The sequence below is a fragment of the Phyllostomus discolor genome, chromosome 10, assembly GCF_004126475.2.
Source record: "Phyllostomus discolor isolate MPI-MPIP mPhyDis1 chromosome 10, mPhyDis1.pri.v3, whole genome shotgun sequence".
NCBI classification, from domain to species: domain Eukaryota; kingdom Metazoa; phylum Chordata; class Mammalia; order Chiroptera; family Phyllostomidae; genus Phyllostomus; species Phyllostomus discolor.
Genome location: NC_040912.2, coordinates 19,032,964 through 19,057,650, shown reverse-complemented (window position 1 = coordinate 19,057,650; position 24,687 = coordinate 19,032,964). Strand labels below are relative to the sequence as shown.

Here is a 24,687-nt window from a genome sequence, read left to right as displayed (position 1 = left end):
TCCCACTGGAAAGGAGCTGTGCGAGAACAATAGTTTTAGTGTGTTTTGCTCACTGCTGAGTGTTCTGTGCTGGGCATATGGTGGGTGGTCAATACTGGTTGAAAGAATGTGGTCCCAACCAGCTCCCCCCTTCTGTCTTTGAACCCCATGCTTCACATTTTAGACTGGGGATTTCTAACACAGTTCACCATTTCTCAGTCATGCTTCCTCCTGAAATCCTGTTCCTATTTCAAGATTCATTTCATATTACCACTTGTAAAAATCTCTTGTCAAGTAATTGCTCCCAGTACTTAGCTCCTGTAACACTTTTCAAATGTGTAGGAGAAGCTGTTTTCATGGATTGCGCAGGACATGACAGGTGCAAATAAATATTTGTGTAGACAAGTGATTGATCCGTAGAGAGTTAGTAGACATGCATTACAGGTAAAAGTTGAAATTCAGTTGATTAATTGGAGAACTGTAGTAATTAGGTGTGACTCGAATTTGATGATAAATGCAATATAATTAAGGGAAAATAGAGAAACAGTCACCAATTTCTGTTAATTATACAATTACACAAACAGTCTAGGGATAGTTTTACTCACTTGTATGTGTGCCATTTTACCAATTTAGTAATCTTTTTTGTAGAAACAGCACACATTATAATAGAAAAAAAATAGAAATAGGTAAGTTCTGAAGGTATTACTTGTTAGGGACAGTGTAAAAAAACATTAAAATTTCATATTTTTTGCACAAAGTATTATTTCTGCAGATATAACAGTGGAAAACAACTTAGGAATATTTTGATTATATCAAATTGATAGCACTAAAGCCAATTTCTGCTTTTTAAAAATACTATCATTTGAATTGTCAAAAATGCCTTTGTTTTCTTGTTGAAACTGGAAAAAAGTCTTTGTTATAAGAACATTCCGGATAATTCTTTATTTTTATGTCAAGTGGAAAGGTGCAGAGTCATGATCGAAAAATTACTTTGTTTTGTTTTTTACCAGTTTCTCTATTTCCGTTTCCGCATGGATGTCTGATGGTCTGTCAGTTCACCTTACATAGTGAATGTCTGCTGTGACTTCCTGGCTAAGGCCTTTGTGTGCAGTAGCCCAGCTTCTCATTGCTCAGCCCAGGCTCTGCTCCTCGCCATAAGTGTCTCTTTCCTTCGTTGAAAATCATACCAAATGCTTGGGTTTCATTGAATTTTCTGCTTGAGGGACAAACTAGGGATGCTGCTAATAAAGTAGCAGTCACAAAAGGAAAATTTTCCAATAATCACAGTTAACCTCTAGTATTTGTCATTCAACAAATAGAAACATCTAAAGTCAAATGTTTTCTTCTTTCAATATTGGAGGATCCCATTAGATGGTATCCTTCAGTGCAGGAAGCTGGGAGGATGAATGTAAGTGTTTTATTAAGGATTGTATTTATCTGCAGCATAAATGATGCCAAGATGCTTCTTGTGAAAGGTTGAAAGAAAGCATGATTTTCACGTAATTTATTACAGATTTCTTTTTTTCCCTTTCCCTCACAATAGCTGTGTTTAAAGGAGAAAAAGTCCTAGCAGATTTGTTAATTGGGAATCACTGTGCCACAAGTGTATGAAGTGTATGAAGTGTAAAGTATATGAGATATACTCAGCATTTTCCTATGATAGGTTCATGATCCTTTAATAAAATATTATAAAGAATTTTACCCATCCCCCTGTTTTGCACAATTAAGATGTAAAAGGAGCATTTTGAAAGGATTTATGTAAACTTAAAGTAGATTTCAGATGTTTGCTTAATGAGAGAAATATCTGAGGAGGTGCTATATAAGGCAATGGAAATATTTGCTTTATGTATTTTAGAGTATTTTATGGCATTTTGTTTGTTTTTCAGCATCAAGCCAGTGCCGCCTGAAGGAATCAAGTCGAATCCTTCCAAGCGACACAGAGACCGACTCAACACCGAGTTGGACCGTTTGGCGAGCCTGCTGCCTTTCCCACAAGATGTTATTAATAAGCTGGACAAACTTTCCGTTCTTAGGCTCAGTGTCAGTTACCTAAGAGCCAAGAGCTTCTTTGATGGTAAGACAAAAGGGTTTGATTTTTCTGTAATCACTTACAAAATACTTGTGTTGAATTTGGATGTTTCTGCTTCAGTGTTGAAAACTGCAAAAATTTGCCATCTGTGGAGAAGTTTTGTTTATTGCTGTATAGTAAAACTTAAGTAGCAAAGCCAAGTATCTAGTATTTCCAAAAGTCGGTTTTCCAGATTTACTCCCCAAACAGGTGCTGCCATTAAATGATGATGTGGTGTCATTCTTTGAAAAATTATGTACTTGGAACTTATGCTCATATTAATAAGTATGCCAGTTCCCAGTTCCACTTCCTTTTCTAATTCACTTTTTAAGAGTCTCTCTCTCTCAAATGAAAAGAGTAAAACACATATTAATGACTATGGATTCCCTTCAGTCTATTTATATAGATATGTCATTTTATTTAATTAAGTCAAAGTCAGGTATAATTCTGCTTTGTATTAACTCTATATTTATCTAGGAAAATATAATTAAAAGTTTTCTTTTCCCCTGAAAAGGACATTTCACTATAGGAGTCAGTGGGATTTAATTCTGCACCATGCTGCTGACAAACTGTTTGACAAACCAAACCAGATGGCATCCTCAAACCTCAGTTTACTTGGCTGTAAAGTTAGGGATTTGAGCTAGGTGATACTTGTTACCTTTAATCATACAGCGTTTCCTAGTCATGAAGAACAGTTCTGATCTGGGCAGTAAACACTGATTTGAAGATAATGATTTCAGGGGTTCATAGCAGACACTTAAATTTTCTCTGATTTGCATAAAAAGTCTTTAAATTTTCAGTTTTCATCTGTAGCAGACCCTTCATCTTCTAGATGAGTTATGTGATATTTGTGTGGTGTGTGTGTGTGTATGTGTGTATGTTTATCAGCTATATAGCCATTTTATAATAGAGCAGAAACTAGAACCCAGGTTTCCAGATTCCCTATATTGTGTTCCTGACTATGTCTCAATTACTTCTCTTTTCTGGGAGCCTTCTATATAGCAAAATCCTGAGCAATTTTCCCAATACCCACAGTTCTCAAAGTATCATCTGCAGACAAGCAGCACTAGCATCCCCTGGGAACTGGGAGAAATGCCAGCCCTTCGGCCCCCTCCCAGACCTAGGGCATCGTAAACGGGGGTGGTGCGGCTGGATCTGCCGTGCAAGCCCAGGAGCCCCTGTGGTTGGCTGTAACCCAAGGCCACGTCCAGCTCTGTGACACCTTGTCCTGATCTCCAGTGTGCATTCCCCTGCTGTGCTTCCTGCTTGACCTGTGGCCAGGGTTCCGTGGCATGTGAGATGTGCTCTCTGCTCTCTGCTCTTAGACTTCACACTCTAGAAGCCAGAGAGGCATTATTCCTTGATTCTAGTAAAGATGTGTTGATGGGAGTCATTTTGCCTTTTCATTTCCTGCTGCTCTATAATGAGAAATCAAACTGTGTGTTAGAAGAGAAAAAATATAGGCTGTTCCCTGTTGAGAAGTAGTGGCGTAGAACCAAAGCTGCTTAGTGAGTTTATAGCCAGCGTGCCATTTAATACTAACATAATTACTGCCTTTCTAGACTGTGCATATGCATGCATCCATACATGCATATATACACACATCAATGTGTATGTATATTTAGTGTATAAACTTACATACATTTTTTTCATGATTAGACAGGTACATCCTGTTCAGTATCTCAAGTAAAGGAGTTTCCAAAGAGTGTCACAGCGTAGCTGGAGTTCTTGTTGCACAGTATTTTCTTAGCTCTTCATTAAGGAGTTTGTGTATTTTTTTAATTCTGGTTTGGTGCATTTGACAGTAGACTCTTAATCCCTTATTTGCACTATCAATTATATTATCTTGAATTTTAGGCCCTTTGCATTACTGGTTTTTGAACTTCAGTGTGCATCAGAATCACCTGACGAGCTTGTTAAAAATGCACGTTCTGAGGCATGCCCGTTTTGTGCTGATTCTACATAGTTCTTTGTGGAACCCAGGAATGTGTATTTTTAACAAGCACCCTAGAGTCTGAGACAGTGATATAACTTGGCCTTGATTATACCCTGAATTACTTTTTAAAATCATTGTTTACATTTGCCTTCTGAAAGACAAATCCAAATGTACAGAATTTTAGGAAGACTGTAAATGTGTTTGCTTGGGTTTCAGTGGGATGTGTATCCTAAGCCATGTCTTAGGTTGTTCAGATACAAGAGTTGGGTGGGAGGTGAGGGGGAGTAATCAGTAAAAAAGATGCTAAAGTCTTGTTCAGACCACTGGTGGTCCAGGACGGGAATGCAGTTTTTGAGAGAGCAGAGGGAGTGAAAAATCTTAAGGCAATCCTTCTGACCTGAAGAAATACTAAATGGAAATGAGGAGACTTGGAGGAGGCTGATAATGATTAGGATTTTTGTGTGCTAAAACCACTATTAGGGAAACAGTATAGTGAAGCGAAGGGAAGCTCAAAGTGAATAACAGGATGCAAACAGGGGGTGTGTGAATTCCTGCGGAAAGAACAATATAAACGAGTAATCATACAATCTTGTTAGAAAGGAAACTCAAGTTTTACTGTAACAATAGATATTTTTCCAAGAAAATACATCTATTTATTGCAAGTTTAAATAATCCAGCTTGGATGGATCTTCTTAAACTTTGGAGCCAGGACTATCCTGCTTAAGCAACACTGAAAAGTTTTTAAGTACACCACCAATATTTAGCCATATGTAATTAATTAAAACATTCTAAAATATAGCTTTGAAGCATTTGAACAAGACTTAGCGATTTTTCAATTATGTTAAGGTTAGAAGCAGTTTCTCTACAATATTAAATTAAAAGTATTTTATAATGAGTGTAGTAACTCAGGATTGTGGTTTAGTGTCAGCACTGTGCAGGCCCTGAATTGACGAAGAAGAAACAGGGAAGAAACGTTCCTGCCCTCTGACGGTTCAAGGTCTGTTATTTCAGGAGCAGACATACAGCGCATGAAAACCTTTGAAAAGGCCCATATTAAACACTTGTAATGCAACATTTAAGGAGTATTTTCAAGGGAAATAAAATACTACTTAACATATGCTAGTTAATTAGTTTGGATTTCAACTAAAGAAATCATTGAAGGAACCTTCGAATGTTTGATCCTTGAAAACTCTTGAACTGCACATACTCGAGACAGTAAAGCTCAGAGAATTGTTTTTCAGTTTGTACTCCATGTTTATGCTACAGATGAAGTAACCACTAAAACATGTTTTATAACACAGTGCTTTTTTTTTGGGGGGGTGCACTTAAACACTCCATAGATTGCCTTTTTCTCACTAGAATGGAAGTCCCTTGAGAATATTGTGTTTGCTGCTAGATCTTAAACTCTTAAAACAATGCCTGCCACATAGTAGGCATTTAATAAATATTTATCAACTTAATTTCACTAACATGTCTGAAAGGCAGTGTAAAAATCATACTGAATATTCTAGGTGATGTGTTTAGAAATATATTTCTGGGGCTTGGTTTAAGATATTTTTTACTATTTCCAGATAATCTGTTAATAGCCAGTTTGCCCTTATTGGTTACATCAGTTATTTTATTCTTGCTCTATAAATATCCAGATGCAAGAAATCATTTTTTTAATTGAATTGTTGCAGTTAGAAATTTTTTACAGGGTCTCTGATGGGCTGGATCAGAGAGTGAATCGTGTGCGAGCATTTAAGGACTCAAATGTCAAAGCCCTGGACGCCCTTTTGAACCGACTAGTGTCATTTGTATCCTTCCTTGGTGCTTTCAGCGCCGCCCTTCACGTTCCGCAGCCACACTCAGGGCTCCTTTGCCATCGCTTTATGTTCGTCATCTTGTTCCTGGGCCACTGCACCTTTTCTTCTTTGCTGGATATTCCTTTTGTACTTCCCAGCAGTCTGGCAGTCTGGTTACATGTTTGATTTTTGTCAGCGTCGATGGGATGTACAAATAGGACTCTGGGTTTAATAAATCACCCCGTTAGGAAATTCGGGGTCTGAATAATTCCAGAATAAGGTGGCAGTGTATTGTTTATTTCTGCACAGTGGACACATTTAGATATGCTTGAGGATTAATGATGTGTTAATAACAGAAATGACAGATTAGCTAAAATAGCAGACTCTGCTTAAGTTCCATTCAGTTCCCTCAGCAGCACTGCTCGTCTTTGTTGCCTGCTATTCTCCCCTGCTGCTGCTGCTTTTTTTAAAAGACTCTTCTTAATTATTTTCTTCTCTAAATCATTGTGTCTTAGACGTGTTTCTGGAGAACCTTTTTTGTTGTTAGCAAAGAACGGAAATCCAAAATTGCTGTTTTCTGATGCCGGCAATTAAACAGGGTCAAGTGCAATGTTTCACCTCTCAAGACGGATTAAATCACACTAGCAGGGAGCCTGGGGACAGCGACGTGGTCGGGCGGAGCCGTGAGGTGACAGTCAGTGTGCACGGAAGGTCCCGGAAGCGCAGACTGGAAGAGGTCCTCAGGTCCTCGCCCCTCTGTTCAGACCTTTTCACCAGATCTCAGAATGTTGAGATATCACTTTTTTCTTAATTTAAAAAGAAAAAAAAAAATGGAACCTGAAAGGAAGAAACAAATCTCAAAATGAGTATCAAACTCAGATACCATGTTACTTCTGAGATGGAAAACATTTGCTAAGTTTAAATAACTTAAGAGATTATGATGAGTTAAAAGTTTATCAAGAGGGTCTAAGATTTGCATGGGTACAACCCAGCCTTTGAAATTGGTTAATCCTAAAGGGGAGGATGGTTTCCTCCTGGCTTGTGTCTCTTCGTGCTGGGGTCAAACGGAGGGCGTGGGGCTTGTTGACCAGTCCCAGTGGGCTTGGCGATGTTTTATTCCGAGTTAGAGTAATGTCAGCATGTAAAACTTTGAATTAGGTGTCATTACCACCATTTAAAATGCTGGTCATCATATAAGGATTGTGTTTAAATGATTTCCCTTTTTGACAGCAACCCCAGAGTTAAAAAATTGGGAATGACTAATCCATGTTCTCTGTCGAGACCCAAGTGTCTAATGAGGTAAAAAGGCAGAAAAATGTTCTTCTGTGAGACAGTAATAGAGGTCAGTGGCATGTAGTATGCGATAATTCAGTAAAATATTCAGAGTAAGTATTGCATCATTTAAAATATAATTAGAAACTGTGAAATCTTTTACATGCTCCATGCTGAGTCATGGAGACTGTTTTGAAAATATCGAGATGCATAAATTTACTTTGTGGAATGTTTTCCCTCCCATAAGAAACAAAAAGATGTTTTTGTGCTGTGTAAGTTACATTAAGCCTGACAAAAGTAAGTTTGGGGATCCTTCTGGTTATTTTAAAAACTAGGTACTGTAGGGAAAAATCTGTCTTCAATCATTATCCATGCTTAAAATGATGGCCAGTTTATGAAGTGTAGTGTTAATTGCCTGCAGGAATGTTTCAAATTTCCAGGAAGTCTAAAATGCTGTGTTGAGTGGAGGGTAGCAGCAGCTGGTAGCCGTGCACGGTGATCTGACATTCCCTCTCACTGCGTATGGTGGGTCTCTGTTGACTTTTATTTTATTTCATTTTCAATAATTTTTTCCGGAGGCAAAGGTTTAGTGATAAAGGAAAGGAGTCTTTATTCAGAAGTTTCACAATTTTACAGTAACAGCTTCCACCTGCGTTAGTCCCCAGGCCTATCAATGAAGGCTAAACTTTTTAACACCTGAATTCTGTCATTCCCCATTTTAATGATCTTATTTATTTACTTATTTATTGTTCAAGTACTGTTAACTTTTATTTTAAATTAAAAATTATATGTGCTCACTTCTTAGTCTTCCTTCGGTAAGTCTTCCTTCAGTAGATACTTGAACAGTTCATTTCCAGTTCATTGGGTTTTGTAAAGAGAGCTATTGTGTTTGTTCATTTTTAGCTTGTGTGTTTCTCTGGATTTTAGTCCTGTTCTGGTATCTGTGTAACAAGAGCATTATCTTGAAAAAACAAATATGTATGTATGTATAAACGCCAAGAATGAACTTGAACGGCAGTAAAAATGAATAAAGTACAAAGCCTGTTTAAGGGTTGATATTTATAAAGTTTAATGGGCTTGTATCTATCACTGGACAGTTATTGCCATATTATTGACTATATTCCCTGTACTGTACATTACATCCCCATAACATTTATTTTATAACCACCAGTTTGTGTTTCTTATTCTCCTGATTCTAGAAGTGTTCCAGTTGGGTTTGTGTGACTAAAAGATCTGCACATTTGAAATCGTCAAGTAGTGGTCCGTTTCATTTACCCATGGTATCATCCATCTTAGATGGTAATTCAGCTCTGTATTTTTTCCCCAGAAGTCACGTTCTAAAACACAAAAAGCTAAAATTTGTTGACACCTTCCATAACTAAAATTATAGTATTTAGAGTCTTTTGAAGTTTAGTTTATGAAGTTTATGTAATCCAATCCATGCAAATTGAAATACGGATGAATAAAAAGAATAGTATTCTTACTGAGTCAGGTTGAAGTGGTATTCAAATCCTGGCTCTTACATTTAATAATATGACCTCTATGGATTAGGCATTTAAATATTTTTTTATCACATTCTAACTTACAGTGTGAGATTCATTAGACTCTATGAATAAATTTAATATTTTATGATTCTTATAGGACACTTTCATCTCTGAGTGTTTTTGTTTGCTTTGATGAGTTTTTTTAAAAAAAACAACAGTGACAAATACATATCAAAGATTCAAACAGTAAATCAGACTCATTACATCCTTTATTGTATGTTTTGCTTTTTCCCCGTCTTTTAAATTTACTACTTTAATGGGTCTTCTCTTTGATCGTTACCAAGTGTTACATGACTCTAGGAGCCTTAATTCCTTAATTGCTTCTCCGTGAACAGGCTCAGTAGGTCATAAATTTACCCTTCAGCTTTTTTTGAGGGGCAGGGTAATATCAAAGCTGGCCAACTTTCAGCAATTTTTTTCCTTTTTATGTTTTTCCCAAATACAGGTTTTAAATGTCTATAATTAAGTTATTTGATTTTTTTTAGTATTTTCTCTTTTGCTGAATGTTTTCGTTGCCATTCATCCCACTTACACTCTCTTCCACCTGTGCCCACCCCCTCCCGCCAGCAGTCACCACAGTGTCGTATGTGTCCATGAGTCCTTTCTCTTTTTATATGCTAAATCATTTGATTTCTTGTAATGCTTTGGGACCTGGTTAGTGGAAAAATTATATCTTCTTGTTATAGTGTTTTAGACAGTGTGTTCACATAATATGAAATTAATCCCTTTAAGGTGTGTAACAAAGCACATTATGACCAGTCATTATTTACCAATCATTTTATGTGTTATTTTTAAATCCTGCACTTACAGCCTTTAGACTTTTTGATTAAGCAGTTTAATCAGTAGCTCAGATTCATGTATTTCGTCAAAGCTGAGATTTACATTTTAGAGTCATTATTATATAGTTGGAATAATATTTGCAACCATGGAAGCCAATCAGATTTTTAGTGAAAAATATATAGAATAAGTGAAAAAATACTGAAGATGAGATGTTTTAAGGATGGGCAAAGGTGGAAGGAAGCAGATTTGTATGTGTGGAATGTGAAACCATGGTAAGGTGATAAATGAGTACACTGAAAGATGCCTTCACTTGGTGTTTCCAGTTCTTACAGGGCCAAAGAGAAAATTCCACATGAGAGTGTGAACAAAAATGAAATTGAAGTCCATAAAGAAAAATACCACTAGAGGTTCTTGGCTGTCTGTGGTAGCCATAAAACCATTCAGGTATCAACAGTGGGTGGTTAAGAGGGAGATAAGCAGTCAAATTGGATTACTTAACCTAAAATTATCTGTATTCATTCAGTTTCTTCTAGCTTTAAATTTGCCCACGTGATGTGGGGGTGTCTTTTATGGTCAGTTTTACAGGATATTTTAGTGTCAACTGGATTCTTGACATTGTCGAGCGTCAGGTATCTAGTCTGTGTGTTAAGGAGATGGCATTCCCTCTCTTCATCTCAGCATGGTGAGGCTGGGTCGGGGGGCGGAGCGTGTGTCCTGTAACCAAATCACTGGGAACACAGAGGCAAGTTCAACCAACCAACCTCATAGCCTTAGAGAAGACCTTTAACCTCGCTGGTCCACACTGTCTTCGTTATCCTCTCAGCATGGACAGTACAAATGCTTGCTTGCCTGATGTTTCAAGTTGGTGTGGTGGATTTGTCCTAAAAAGAAGAGATTTGTGAGGGAACGTTTACAGTTTAAGTTGTTGTATAAGCGGTAATGATTGCTTTGCAGGATACTGATATTTTACTTTATTTAATGGTGAACTGTGTTGTTGAATATGCATAGAGGCCTCTGTGGACCTGGTGCTAATCCCATCTGAGAATCCCTTCGTTGAATTAATTTTGTATTTTGATAATTTGCTAATAAACTCATTTCAGCCTTTTGATATAATATGTACTGATTTATCTCCCCATATCCTTTTTAGAAGTGGCACACACTCAACTCTAGACACTCGGGGAGAAGTGCGTAGTTTGCATTGGTCAGGGCATGAACTGTGGATGCAGAGTGCCTGCTTCTGGCTGGCTGTGTGTGCCTGTAGAGGTTTCTGTTACCGCCCAGTATGTCAGCCTTACATGGTGTGCTTCCATTTTCATCGATACAGAGTTGGAGTTAGGGTTACTCCCTGAGGCCATTCATAGGAATAAGCGCACTCTCTCTGCAAGGAGTGGTCCTTTTAGAAAATACAAGGGAATGAGATCCAGAACATTTGTAAGTTACTTCTAAATCCCGATGTTTTAAGTCACTAGTTCCTCAAATGTGTCACCTGGCCCTCGGTATCACATGGGAACTTGTCAGTAATGCAAACTGTGGGCCCTCTCCTGGACCCACGGAATCGGGAAGTTCTGGAGAGTGGGGTTCAGCGTCGGGTTCCCACAGCCTTCCAGGTGGTTCCCACACCTGGAAAAGCTGGAGAATCACTGCTCCAGCTGATTCAGCTCTGCTACCTGGAATGCAATTTGCATTCCACTCTTATATGTGTGGAATGCTAAATGCAGCTCATTCCCCACTGAAAACGTAAGTTAACTGCTCTTGTTGGTTTCATTAATCTAGAAACTAACATAGTTACAGTAGAATCACATATAACTGAGTGTAAAACTGGAAACAAATGTTACATAGCATTTCTGAAAGTCAGTTTTCATTTAATTAAGAGTAGGAGTACATTTAAGGTCTACATTTAAGGATTTTTTCAGCTTCAGGATTTTTTTTTTTAGATTTTCTAAGACAGACAGTAACCACCAGTACGTAACCCACATTCACTCATAAAGATACAAACTTACATTCACATTTTAAAAACCTGATTTTACTTTATTTTTGCCTTAGTGATTTTTTTGCCTAGAAATTTATAATCTGTCAATATCATCAGAAAGTACTGAACTGTGTAGACCTACTCTTTGTCTCCTAGAAACTTAGAATATGAGGCTTCTTTAGTTTGTTTCTTCTTTCCCTCAAAAAAAAAATACTTCATTTGCAAAAGAATACTTCCTGTATTGAAAGGAAATTTCTATCTTTTACCCCAAGGTATATAGAAGAAACTCTCTTTAGGTACACTTAATGTATTATTTTGGAAATTACTTAGAAATACTCATCTATACCAGATAAAACTAAAAATGTATTCCTTGTGGTTAACAAATACTGCATAACTTAACCCTATCTAATTTATAGACATTTATGTAGTTGGTTGAATTTTATGATAGCTTTGCTCTCTCCTTTTTTTTAAAAAAATTTATTTTTACAGAGGGGAAGGGAGGGAGAGAAACATCAGTGGGTGGTTGGCTCTTGTGTGCCCTCCTGCACAACTGGGGACCTGACCCACAACCCAACTGGGAATCCAACCAGCAACCCTTTGGTTCGCAGGCTCACTGAGCCACACCAGCCAGGGCTAGCTTTGCTCTCTTCTATGCTTAATGTGGGAATGAAATTTCCTTGCAGAAGTATTAAAAATAAGTGTTTTTTTAAAAAATGAATTGATTTATATCAACAGTTAGAGATTTAAAAGGCTTATGCTTTTCCCTGGCAAGACATATATCATGTTATCATTCTGTTTAAATGCAAACTATATAGCAACAAAATACTGCTTACTGCATGCCAATATTTCTTCCTCATGAACTTCTGTCTCTCGCAATTCAGAGCATTTTTTTTTGAAGAGGAAATATTTGGTTTGTAGGGAGCAGTGGACATCTGACCTATAGATGTATAAGGAAGGAACGCGCATGTCAGGAAATACAGTTAAATGCATGTGGGAATGAGACGGTTTTGTAATGCTGTAATGCATTTACACTAAAAGCCCATCACCAATTAAATTTTTACTTGTGTCATTGCTTCAATTTCTCAGTGAAGAAATAGCTGAAATATGTTGATGGTTTATTATCCAAACATTCCACTGAACGTTCAGTGTCCCATCTTTACACTCTGGAAGGTGTGGTGTTCCCGCAGAGGGGGTTTTACAAATGTTCAGTACGTGACAGGCTCCCCAGGAGCAGGATCAGCTAGCAACTTCTTTCCAGAGTTCACATTTTGTGCCTGTGCACTGTCATGTATTTAACTCTAGTGGTGCAATGTTACAAGTGTCCTGTGCATCCGAGTAGGCATATAATTTTCATAACAATGTATGGTCTTCAAGTACCCTCAGGTCTTTGCTATAGACGTACTGCAGGTGTCCCAGCAGTCCTGCTGGGTGCTCATTGATGCGGTGTGTTCAGCGGTAGGAGAAGACTCAGTTATTCGTGTTGTGCCCTTGGTGTCACCACCCTTCATGGGTTGAAGGTGTATAAACTCAGCATGCAGCACTGCTCAGTACATGCAGCGCTGAGTTTATCTCCTTGACTGCCAGTAAGAGATTCCAGGTATTATTACTCAGGTACTCTACATCATGTTATTTTAGTCCTCACAGGAATCTGTCTCCAGAGGTGTCACTGTCCTCATTTAAAGAGAAAGAACCCAAAGGTCAAAGGTAGTTAGCATGGGGGGAGCAACAGTCTGGTAGGTGGTTAATAATAGCACACACGCCGAGGGCCAGGCAACCCGGGTTTTTAATCTAGGCTCTGCCACTTAATGCTCTGTGACCTTGGGAAAGTCTCTTAACCTCCCTAAGTCTCAGTTTCCTAATACGTTGAAAGGTCAAGAATGTCTAGTCTCTCACAGGACTGTCATGAAGATTAAATAAGATAATACTTGGAAGCCACTTGGCCTACAACGCATGCTCAGTAGGTAACATACTACTCCTGAGGAAATGGCTGAAGGCCACTCAGACGCTAGGAAGGAGCACTGGTGCCGGCACCCTAGGTCACTTTCTCGCTCTTCTATTGCTTTCTAACCAATGAAGACATGGATGTGTGAAAGGGAGTAGAGCTAACATAGCCCCTAAAAATTTTAAGAAGGGAGAGGTCATCGGTATATCAGGAAAGAAAGGTCAAACTTCATAGAGAGCATAAAGTACATAGTTTGGGTTGAGACACCGGGACATGAAATAAGTTTCCTAAAAAGTCACATTAGTGTCTTTTTAGATGGGAATGGGAAGGGAGTTCGCCCTTCCTGGACTCATCTTTGCACAATATTTACTCAAATCCTTTACTGCCTATTTACGTTAAGCATGAGAACAACAGAAATATTTAGAATCCTCCAGTGATCCTTCCTCACTTGCCACTTTTTCTGCTTAAGTAGTAGTTGCGCATATTAAATATTATCCTTCCAATATTTAGAAATTGTAGGCACTGTTGTTTAGAAACAGTTCTTTTTATTTTTTCTTTCTTTGAAGTTCCTCTAATATTTTAATTAAATATAATTCTGGTACTTAATATTTTTGATGTTCTTTTCTAGTTCTTCATTTCCATAGCTTAGATTCCCTACTTAAAGGTAGTCTGTCTGATGTCTAATTAAATTGGCTAATATCCCCAATATAAGGCCAGAAACAAATTGTAAATTACTCTTGAGATGAATGGTCTCTTTTATGTCTTATTCATCTCCTCAGTGGCCCAATATCTGGCATCAGTTTCATTGATTAAAATTAACTTTAAAAGATTCCTAATAAGATAATTTAGACAGTTTCAGTTTGACACTGTTAATATCCATTTTTTAAGGTTACTTTGCTGGTTTTATAATGTAGTGGTTTTGGTTTTGTTAATGGCAAATCTTTCTGATATTTGGCATAACTCTTAAATTGTGCTGCAATGCATACTGGAGATTTTGGAAAAGTAGTGGACTGTTGTTAACCCTTGACACTGTGAGATTTTAGTGCATTCAAGCAAATTTGGCCATTAGAAAGCAACAACAAACTTACAGAACAGAAAGAAAAAGGCTTTTCTCTCTTCTGGCTTTCAACGAAAAACGATTAAGCATTTCCTTTGGTCTTAACTGTTAGATCAATTAATTCACCTCAAGCAATTTTTTTTTTTGGCCCAAGGAAATCTGTTCTCTGGCCTTTTGGAATTGTTATATTCAGAGGCCAAACTTTTGGCCTCTTTTAAAGAGACATGTTTCAAGTTCTGCAAAGGCGATAACTTGGCATAAGTTTCCAGTGTGACACGTGCACTTAATAATTTACCAGAATGCACATTTCAAACAAGAAAAGGTGGTACATGTGATGCTTTGCTCAGACCCAGAGGAAGTCTGCTGTTAGTAACTCTCCAGTTTTTCACCAAGCCTCATCATCTTTCTCAAATAAAACTCTAATGAAATAAGTCTTAAAAGTAATGTCAAAGTTAGCTTTATTTCATGGTTTCTCTGATTTAAATATCACCACTTTTAGAGAACAGAAAAATGGGAAGGAAATATTATGGCTGTATTTAAAAGGTTATACTTTATAATTAGCCTATAAGCTCTGGGGAATATAGTAATCATTACTGCTTCTATTAATATAGCTTCTATTTATTGAATGTTTGAGCTGCTATATTCCAGGAACTTCACATATATTTCCATTATTCTTCACAATCCTTCAGGATGGGTACTTTTTAAAAAATCTTCACCCAAGGATATGTTTTATTGATTTTAGAGAAAGAGGAAGGGGGAGAGCGAGAAGGAGGGGAGGGAGAGGGGAGGGAGAGAGAGATGGAAACATTGATCGGTTATCTCTTATATGCACCCTCACTAGGGAGTTGAACCCGCAACCCAGGTATGTGCCCTGACCAGGAATCAAACCTGCAACCTTTTGGTCTATAGGAAACACTCCAACCAATTGAGCTACCTGGCTAAGATGCAGGATGGTTTTTGTTTGTTTGTTTTTTCAATTACCACTTCCCCTATTAGGAGACAGGCTGTAAGAGTTAGCACATTAAGTGGCCAAGCTAAGACTTGGACTTAATGCTGTGAGATACCAACACTCACATGCTTTATCACAAGCTTTAAAATAAGATAATATGTGAGAGTGCTTGGAAACATTCTAAGTAAGTAAATGGTAGTTACTTCTGTTCAGCCATGTTGCCCCTCAGACAACAAATACACACACACAAAGAGAGAGAGATGGGAAGAGAAAAGAGGAGAGAGAGCATTACAATATGTCACTTCTAAGAATAAAGCATTTCACCATGCCATCAGCATTTCTTTCATATGTATCATCCACAAGCAGAAGATAATAATAAAAGAGAAGTCACTTCATAAGATGCCTGATACTTAGGGTTAACCATAAAAAATTAATGTGCGAATCCTTTTTGTGGAAAACCTCAACACATTCTAGTGGGACAAAAAATGTAGACTTGAGCAAATGGAAAACACAAATGTTCTTGGATAGAATGGTACAACATCATAAACATAATTCATAATGACTTAATTTATAGATTTAACTTGCACCTAATAATAATACTACTTTTTTACCCTAAAATTAGACAAGACTATTCTAAACATAATAGAAATCTATTTCTTAATCAGGTGTATGGTTGATTCTTTCCCCTCACCACCACTAGTTCACTGATGTTTAGATAAGTACATAGAGATAATTAAAATCATTTTTTATTGGTAATGTTCTGATGAACCTTGCTCTCATAAGTAGATAGGAATGGGAGGAGTATTCATAGCAGCACCATGCAGTTCTTTGAAACTTCTAAGTTATATGACAAAAATAATATAGAGAACTCATCAAAAATTATTTTTAGGACTCTGTCATCTTGAGTTTAAAATCACCCATTGGCAAAGGATTACTTACTGTCATTACAGTATTTCTTACGGTTTCTCTGTCTGGTATATAGAGGTTTTCCGCCATAGCCTTTGGAAACCCTGTGTTTTTAAAACTACTTACCCTGTCATTGTTTTTCCCTTTTTCCACAGTTGCATTAAAATCCTCCCCAGCCGGCAGAAGTGGAGTTCAGGATAACGGTGGAACGAAATTTGGGGGCGGTCTGAACTTCCATGAAGGAGAATTCTTATTACAGGTAAATGTTAGGACATATAGTTCCTTGTCATTAGAGAAACACTTGTAAATGGAGAACTCATTCATCAGTCGTTGAATTATTTCCCGTGTATCTGGAGTGGGAGGTCATGCAGCGCCGTGCACACACACACCGCCGTCATCGGGGCGGCACTCGCGTGTGAGGCTGCACTCGGCGTTGGTGCGGTGTGCCTGTGTGAGTGTGCCGTGTCGTTTCAGCCATTTAAACGGAGGTTGTGTTAGCAGTAAACGTGATAGCCTTAGTTGAAGTACATGTTTAGGAGTGACAGTATTGTTAGTCCCACGACTGATTTTAGAGCTTCTTCTCTTGCAGGCCCTGAACGGCTTTGTGTTGGTCGTCACTACAGATGCTGTGGTCTTCTATGCTTCTTCTACTATCCAAGATTATCTGGGGTTTCAGCAGGTAAATGTGGCATTCTTAGGCCATTAAAATTTTTTTAAAAATTAACTTCTTTTTATGTGTCTTATACTTTAGGGGTATAATTTGGATATATAAAATAGCAATTAAAATGTGTGCTATAGAATAAAAATTATGTATTTTCAGCCAACATGTTTTTATACCATTAATTTACTACATTAAAATTTCCATAAATGTTTGTGAGACTTATGGATACCGTGTTTCCTCTTTCACTTACTGAGGAACGCTCATTCACGTAAAAGAAACATTCAGGTAGGGACCAGACAGGGTAGTGAATGAGGGCGGGCAAGAGGGTATTTGCCACCCAATTAGTATGGATACTGGTGGATAGACAGCAACTATGAAATGAATAAGGTGATTTGTAAAGGTACACACAAAATAACATGGCCGCTACCTTTACTTCTGATTTACGGGGATTAGGGAAGCTTTCCTAAAGGAGATGGTATTTAAGTAACTTAAAGAAAGTGTAGGATTCAGATGGGTAGCCAGTCGTGCGGGGACACGGGGAAGAAAAGGCAGGGGGACTGCAAGCAGTAGACTGGAAGTCCTTAAAGGAGGTGAACGTGCCTGGTTTGTTCAGTGTTACTGAATGCATCATGAAGAGGTGGAGTGGTAGCTAAGGTGTTTGGTATATTGGAGGGAAACGAATATAAGATGTGATTTGCACACAGTTAGCAAGTACACCTGAATGGTAGCTCTACTTAATGTATCAATAGTTCCTAAATTTTCACCTGCATAAGACTCACCTGAATAACTTGATAAAATTGTGTATCTTTAGACCCCAAAACCTGGTATTCTGATTCAGTAGATCACAGTAGGCAGGGCCCATGAAATTTCATTTCTGACAAGCTCACAGGTGATATCAAGGCTGGTGGTGAGAAGCACTGTTTACACTGCCATATAAACTGATGATAAGCTGTGATCTATACACAGTGCAGACCACCGAAGGTGTTTGTTAAGGGAAGGTGTGTGTTCCAATCTGTGTTTCAGGTGATAACTCTGGCAATTGTGTTAAAGACAGTTTAATGCTGAAACACCAAGTTGTAGGGAAATTTTCTCTAGGTAGCTAAAGTAGTGGAGTCTGGCTACTACCAGTTTATGAAGGTGTTCTTGAAGATAATTTTGCTGACCCAGAATTGTTTTCAGACTTTTTAAATTACAAAGAAAATGCACTAATGTCCACAGAAGGGCCTGTTTGAAACTTAACTGCCTAGTTTTCTTAATTACTATTTGATAATGTGGTTCCTAACAGTTAAGAAATCAGAGATCAACTATTTCCCAATCTATATTTTCCTCACAGGTACACATTAGCATAGATGTTATTTAAGAAAATATTCGTGTCTGACGTGAATTATGGTTCAGGGCAAGTTGTCACTCCTTAATGGGTAATGATGATCATGTGGTGTATCAACCATTCTTTTTAGTTCCTTAGAATGGAATAAAATAGATTATATAATGTTATCACACAAAGTGTGTTGTGAAATATTTCTCCATGTGTGTATATGCACACATGTTGTGGATGAAAAATGTATTCAGTACCGTGAGTTACAATGAAAAAAATGTTAGAAAACTGCTGATTTAAGGGTTAAAGGCTCAGCACTGTAATAAATGCTAAGAAGCAAGAGGTAGAGGAAGGATTCTGACCCCGTGAAAGGCATAACCCTGACTCCTCTGGAGTCTCCTTGGAGGAATTCAATCTAAAGAAAACTGTTAGAGAACAGTGAAGAAAACACACAATGAATTCTATTAAGTTTACGGAAGTCAGCAGGGTGTTCAGATAGGGTTTTGTGAAAAAAGAAATACTTACCAGATGAAAATGGGATAAAAATAATCAGAACTTAATATGTTGCGATTAAAGAGTGGCGCGGTGGCTTATGTGGCAAACAGCCACGGAGTTACTTTTGGCTCCCCAAGGGCAGTGCTAGTGCCCCTCTAGTTCCTCCTCTCTGGGGGGACTGGCGAGCGCTGCGGGCCGTTGGTTTACTCGTCACCGCTAACTAATCTAGCTGGGCTCTGAAATCACTTTAATAAGTAATATTTAACTTCAAGTCAGTATTTTTGTTTTATTCCCTTGTATTTGTTTTTCCTCAGTCCGATGTCATACATCAGAGCGTGTATGAACTGATTCATACTGAAGACCGAGCTGAATTTCAGCGTCAGCTACACTGGGCATTAAACCCTTCACAGTGCACAGACTCTGGACAAAGAGTCGATGGTAAGAATATTTATCAAAATATAGTTGCGGGCCCTGGCCGGGTTGCTCAGTTGGTCAGAGCACACGCCAAGGTTGTGGGTTCAATTCCCCCATCAGGGCACATACAAGGATCAATCAATGAATGGATAAATAAGTGGAACAACATAGCAGTGTTTCTCACTCTCTCAAGTCAATAAATACATTTTTTTAAAAGCTTTGATATTTTTAATATAATTTTGCAAAAGGAGGCAGCAAACCTATACGGGCACAGAACTCCTTGGTGAAGGTGGGAAAGTAGTAGAAACCCATGGGTCACAAAGAGGCTGATGAACTGAGAGATAGTATTTCCTTGAAAAATGAATGATTTTATTATTTTCCTTTTTATTAATCTAATTTTATAATGATTGTATTTGGCATTAACCAAAAGTGAATCAATCTAAGGAATATTGAGCAACCATTGATGACTGCCAAGCAGGTAGGTGTCCCCATTTTCAGTGATGCACTTTATACGATGACACGCACTGTGCCGCTGTGCCATAGGAAGGACTGTGTACAGGGCTGCTCCTGGAGGTGTGTCAGTTGACCTGGGTTCAAAAGGCATAAAACGAAAAGGCAAAGTAGCATGTACAAGTATTAAAAAAAAGCTTTTCTCAATGCAGACAGTGTTTTCAGAAGTTTGTGGAAATGTTAAAGAGAAAACAATGGCACTCAAAATGTGGAAATTTTTGGCACTTACAGGTCAATAGAAATAAACACAAAACTGAACAGGTAAAGTTCTATGAGGTACAAGTAATATTCAGTGGGTCTTAGTTTCTTTTCATAGCTCCTCTTCTGATAATGATTATCTTTTTGTATCTTGAATTATAGACTTCAATTTAGAAATTAACACAAATTTCAACTATCCAAACACCTCTTTTTTTCAGACTATAAGACGCACCCCTCAAATTTGGGAGGAATAATGGTTGTTAATGCTGCTGTTGAGTTCTGTTTACATTTACATTGGAAAAATATTATTTATGTTGTTAAATATTTTACCACATTTTTTTGCTTTGGAATTTTTTTTCCTATTTTCCTCCTCTAAAACCTAGGTGCATCATATGGTCCTCAAAATACGGTAATTTTACAGCAAAATGGAAAGTAAATATGTGTCGCTGTTGTTTCTACAGAAGCTAATGGCCTCCCGCAGCCGGCAGGCTATCTTAACCCAGACCAGCTGCCCCCAGAAAACTCCGTGTTCATGGAGAGGTGCTTCACATGCCGCCTGCGGTGCCTGCTGGACAACTCCTCCGGCTTTCTGGTGAGGCGTGCGCTCCGGGGTCCCGGCCTTTCCTGTCGATTTAGAGAACTGAAACAGATGACATGAAACCAATACTCTTTGGTTACACTGGAGTTTGGTTTTAAAAATCTCCTTCATCAAGTACCTTGATTAAAAAAAAGTATCTTTTAAAATATTATTTCTGGTTTTCAAATCTTTAACTGTCCTTTCCAAAACCCTGTCCTTTGGGTTGCGGTCCCAAAGATTGAGGGAAGTGGCATAGAACCTTGTAATGTTGCCTGCTGTTAGGACTTCTGAGAACTGTGTAGCCCGACTTTAATAACAGAATGCTTACCCTCTTCGGACGTAATGCCTGCTAGACAGAGCCATTACCCTGGCCTTCTCCACATGGCCAGAGTAACTGCCATGTAGGAAAATGTCTGTACATTTGTGGTCATAGGATCAGTGTGTGGTGGGAGATGCCGTTGTGTGGTCTGAACACCTGGGTAGGATAACCCTGGAGCAGTTTAGGCAGGGTACTGAGGGTGCAGATGGTCTGTCCTCTCTGTCGTCTGTACCTGTAAGATAGCACCCCTGCTTGGGCCCCCCCCACCACCAAAAAAAGTGCTCAAATAAATTTGGGAGACAGTTCTCAAATTTGAATGGGTTTTCTTACTGCAGGACTTCTCAGAGCCTTTCCGAAAGGGGCCTGTTATCCTGTGATCCCCAGGGGAGAGGATCACTGAGCCCTTTGTTCTTAAAAGCCATTCATCTTAAGGCTGTTCATCAAAATCCCAGAGTGTACCCCACCATCCCCCCAAAAAGACTGCACACTCCACCAGCACAGGGGAAAGAGATCACAAGGCATGTTGTATATTATGTTTGTGAATATCAGGAATTTGAAACAGATAACCAAATTTTAAACATTAGCAAATGTGGTTTTTGTTCTTGTGTTTATTTGTGAAGATAGTTTTGCTGATCCAGAGTTAGAATTGCTTTGAGATTGATCATTAGTACTGAAGAAAACTATTACTGTGTATTTTCTGGGATGGAATCTGAGTGTAATTGGGTCTTGTCTTTTCTTTCTTGTGCTGTAATCATACTGATAGTATTACCCCTTGTCCTGGTTATTACTGTTTTAAACAACTAAGCTAATCATGCTCAGGCTTAAATTATCTTTGTTTACTCTGTCTTCTAAAATTATTCTTTATCTTTAATAGAGCTCTGCATTCTTTATGATTTCATGAGTCACTTTAATGTTTTAAGAAAACTGTACTTTATATGAAAGATTGCCATGAGCTGTGAAATACACCGTGAGCTGTGGAATGTAGCTCATGTGTGATTTAAAATTCACGTGTGCTTGAGGACTGTTACTGTTCATTCCGTCAGGAAATACATATTGCGTACACAGTTTGCACTGCGCCGTGCCAGGCGTCAGTGCTGGGGCACTGGGAAACCGAGAAAACGACACAGGTACTCTGGTTGAGACCACTAGAACGCCAGCCGTGGCGTGCTTTTCCCTTTAGCAGTCTTCACACTGTTTCAGGATCTTTCTAATGGGCTTCCCGTGGAGAGAGGAGTGAAGGAAAGCAGTTTCACACTGAGGAACCTTGGATGTGGCCATGACCGAGCCTTTTAAAAAGGAACAATTTTTAAACTTAATTTTAATGAACTGTTTTTGATTTTTTAAGGCAATGAATTTCCAAGGGAGGTTAAAGTATCTTCATGGCCAGAACAAGAAAGCGAAAGATGGATCAACCCTTCCCCCTCAGTTAGCTCTGTTCGCGGTAGCTACTCCACTGCAGCCACCGTCTATACTTGAAATCCGAACCAAAAACTTCATCTTTAGAACAAAACACAAACTAGACTTTACACCTACTGGTGTTGATGCCAAGTAAGTAAAACTTTTTCGGTTTTATTTCATGGCATGCATATATTGTACAATGTAGTAAGATTCTCTTAGCATGTAAAATATATAGCATAGATTATAATATTGTATGTTACTTTATAGTATTCAGTATAGTCTTCCTTTTAAAATTATCAGGCTCACAAGTCACCTTATTATAATTTTTCACAATGCTTGCCCCAATTTCCATATCATAAAGATGACATGCTTAATTAGTAAGATTATTGGGTTTTTCAAAGAATTTTAAATTGTATAAATTTTATTTGACTTTCAGCCTTAGAAATTTAGTAACTTTCAGAGAATTATGGAGATATATTAAGGAGATATATAGGAATATATTAATCATTCATGTTATAACAAAGCATATCATCATTGCTTTTCTAATTTCTAATATGGAAATTCAGAGAGGTTTGAAAAACCCTGCCCCTCATAAATGGAGTACAAGCATTCTAGATTTTTATTAAAGATTTTGTTCTTACATAATCTATTCTGTTAGAGTTATCTTTAGCCATACTAACTTCATGGTCTTTATTCAGGAGAAGAAAATAGTCTAAAACTGAAATTTGCAGCCATAAGCAAGAGAGAGCAGTTACATAGATTTGGTTAATTTTTTCTACCTGCCAATATAAAATTCTAAATATCTAGGAAGACCCATTGCAGAAAATAGCATGTAGCTGATGAATTTATGTTGGTTACTTCACTTGTTAAATTTTAATTTTTTTTTTTAAACAGAGGAAAACTTATTTTGGGCTACACTGAGGCAGAGCTGTGCATGAGAGGGTCCGGGTATCAGTTCATTCATGCTGCTGATATGCTTCACTGTGCCGAGTACCACATCCGGAGTAAGTTCTGGGGGAACGCGCCTGCGACAAGGGGCATGTGCTGCCGCAGGACGTGTTTCAGAGTGTTACATGATGTAACGTGTCTGAGGAGATGTTCCCGTCATCTTCCACCCGGTGCCACCCACTGTGGTAAACCCGAGTTGTTCTGACTCCGCTACAGCGGCCCCATACAGCAGTTCAATTAGGATGAAACATCATTTCGTACCATGTTTTGCTCAGGAATTTTTTGATGGTGTCATTATTCCTTCATAAATTTATGTCAGTATAGGTTATATTTTAAAATTGTATAGAAAATATTAAGCTGTGGGAAACATCCCCTATTTAAAATTAAAACAATTTTTATCTCTTTCACCCCAAACTATACTCTCTATAATTTCATGTGTTACTAGAATTGTCTGTTCCTTAGTCTTCCCCGTAACGTCTTATATAACTTTAGTGTGAGATAACAGCTCCAAAGAGCTATTTCCATGCATTTGGATAGTTTTAAAAAGTTGTCCAGACATTTGTCATCTTTGTTGATAAATGAAATAACATCTGGAGATAAGGGAGGTTTTGTTTTAGAGATTTTCTTTAATATGTTGACTTTGAGTTTGACTTCTTATTTTTCTATTTTATTTTAGTGATTAAGACCGGGGAGAGTGGCTTGGTGGTGTTCAGGCTGCTCACCAAAGGCAATCGGTGGACCTGGGTCCAGTCTAACGCGCGCCTGGTTTACAAAAACGGGAGGCCCGACTACATCATTGCGACCCAGAGGCCGCTGACGTAAGCACAGACTTAGAATGTTTGTTGTCATTGTTTTTTATGGTGATGACATTTTGGCTTGTAAATGCTTTTACTTGAAAGCTTAAATTATAAGAGAGTTTACTGTGCAAATAAAAATTGGAAGGTTCATGTATAAAGGACCCACGAACAAAAACAACAGAGGGGAGTGGTGGGCAGAATGGGGACAACAGTAAAAATACGGATATACAAAATTGAAAAGTTAAAGTAAGATGTATAGAAAGGACATCAGCGAAGGGCATTGAGAAGTCAGAACTGACAGACTGCACTGAACAACTAGTGTGCAGAGTCCTGGGAGGGGAACAACTAAGGGAACTGAAGGAATGATTCAGGGTTTATCCTGGGTACGTATGTAGGGCAAATGCAAAGCTAGTGCCATCTGTAATATAAGAATATAACAATGCTTTGCTTATTAGCATTTGTTTTTCTAAGCACACAGTGATTTTTAAGTTTCTTAATTATTCTGGAAATGAATATTTTGTTAAAACACTTGCACTGTACATTTTCTCCAGGGAATTGATTTTTGTATGGGGCTCGAGCAAGGATCAAGATCAGTTTTTCTCCTTGTGCTTACTGAAGCCCTTCAGTGTTTAGGAAGCCGTGCCTCTAGCCATAATTTACAGTGACATAAAGTTTTAGTTTTATGTTTATATTTTAGGATGTAGCAGCAAATTTTTTCAGGGGTAATCATAAACATCCCAAATCATACATGGTGAGTGTATTAATGAGTTAGGCTACATTTTTAGATAATGAAGTTTGCTATTTTACCAACTTAAAAGAAGTTGGATGTGTATATCCATTTGGATGTGTATATCCATTTGACCAGTAAC

At 38.0% G+C, this 24,687-nt stretch overlaps 1 protein-coding gene across 1 annotated transcript in view; it reads left to right on the top strand.

The window, feature by feature from the left end:
* AHR (aryl hydrocarbon receptor) overlaps positions 1-24,687 on the top strand; it is a 41,510-nt gene that overhangs the window by 9,547 nt on the left and 7,276 nt on the right. The window contains exons 2-9 of the mRNA XM_028525656.2: positions 1,866-2,053; positions 16,342-16,445; positions 16,776-16,865; positions 18,972-19,095; positions 20,241-20,371; positions 22,021-22,223; positions 22,968-23,077; positions 23,698-23,839. Of these exons, the coding sequence (XP_028381457.1) occupies positions 1,866-2,053; positions 16,342-16,445; positions 16,776-16,865; positions 18,972-19,095; positions 20,241-20,371; positions 22,021-22,223; positions 22,968-23,077; positions 23,698-23,839 (1,092 nt within the window). The remainder of the gene's footprint in view (positions 1-1,865; positions 2,054-16,341; positions 16,446-16,775; positions 16,866-18,971; positions 19,096-20,240; positions 20,372-22,020; positions 22,224-22,967; positions 23,078-23,697; positions 23,840-24,687) is intronic.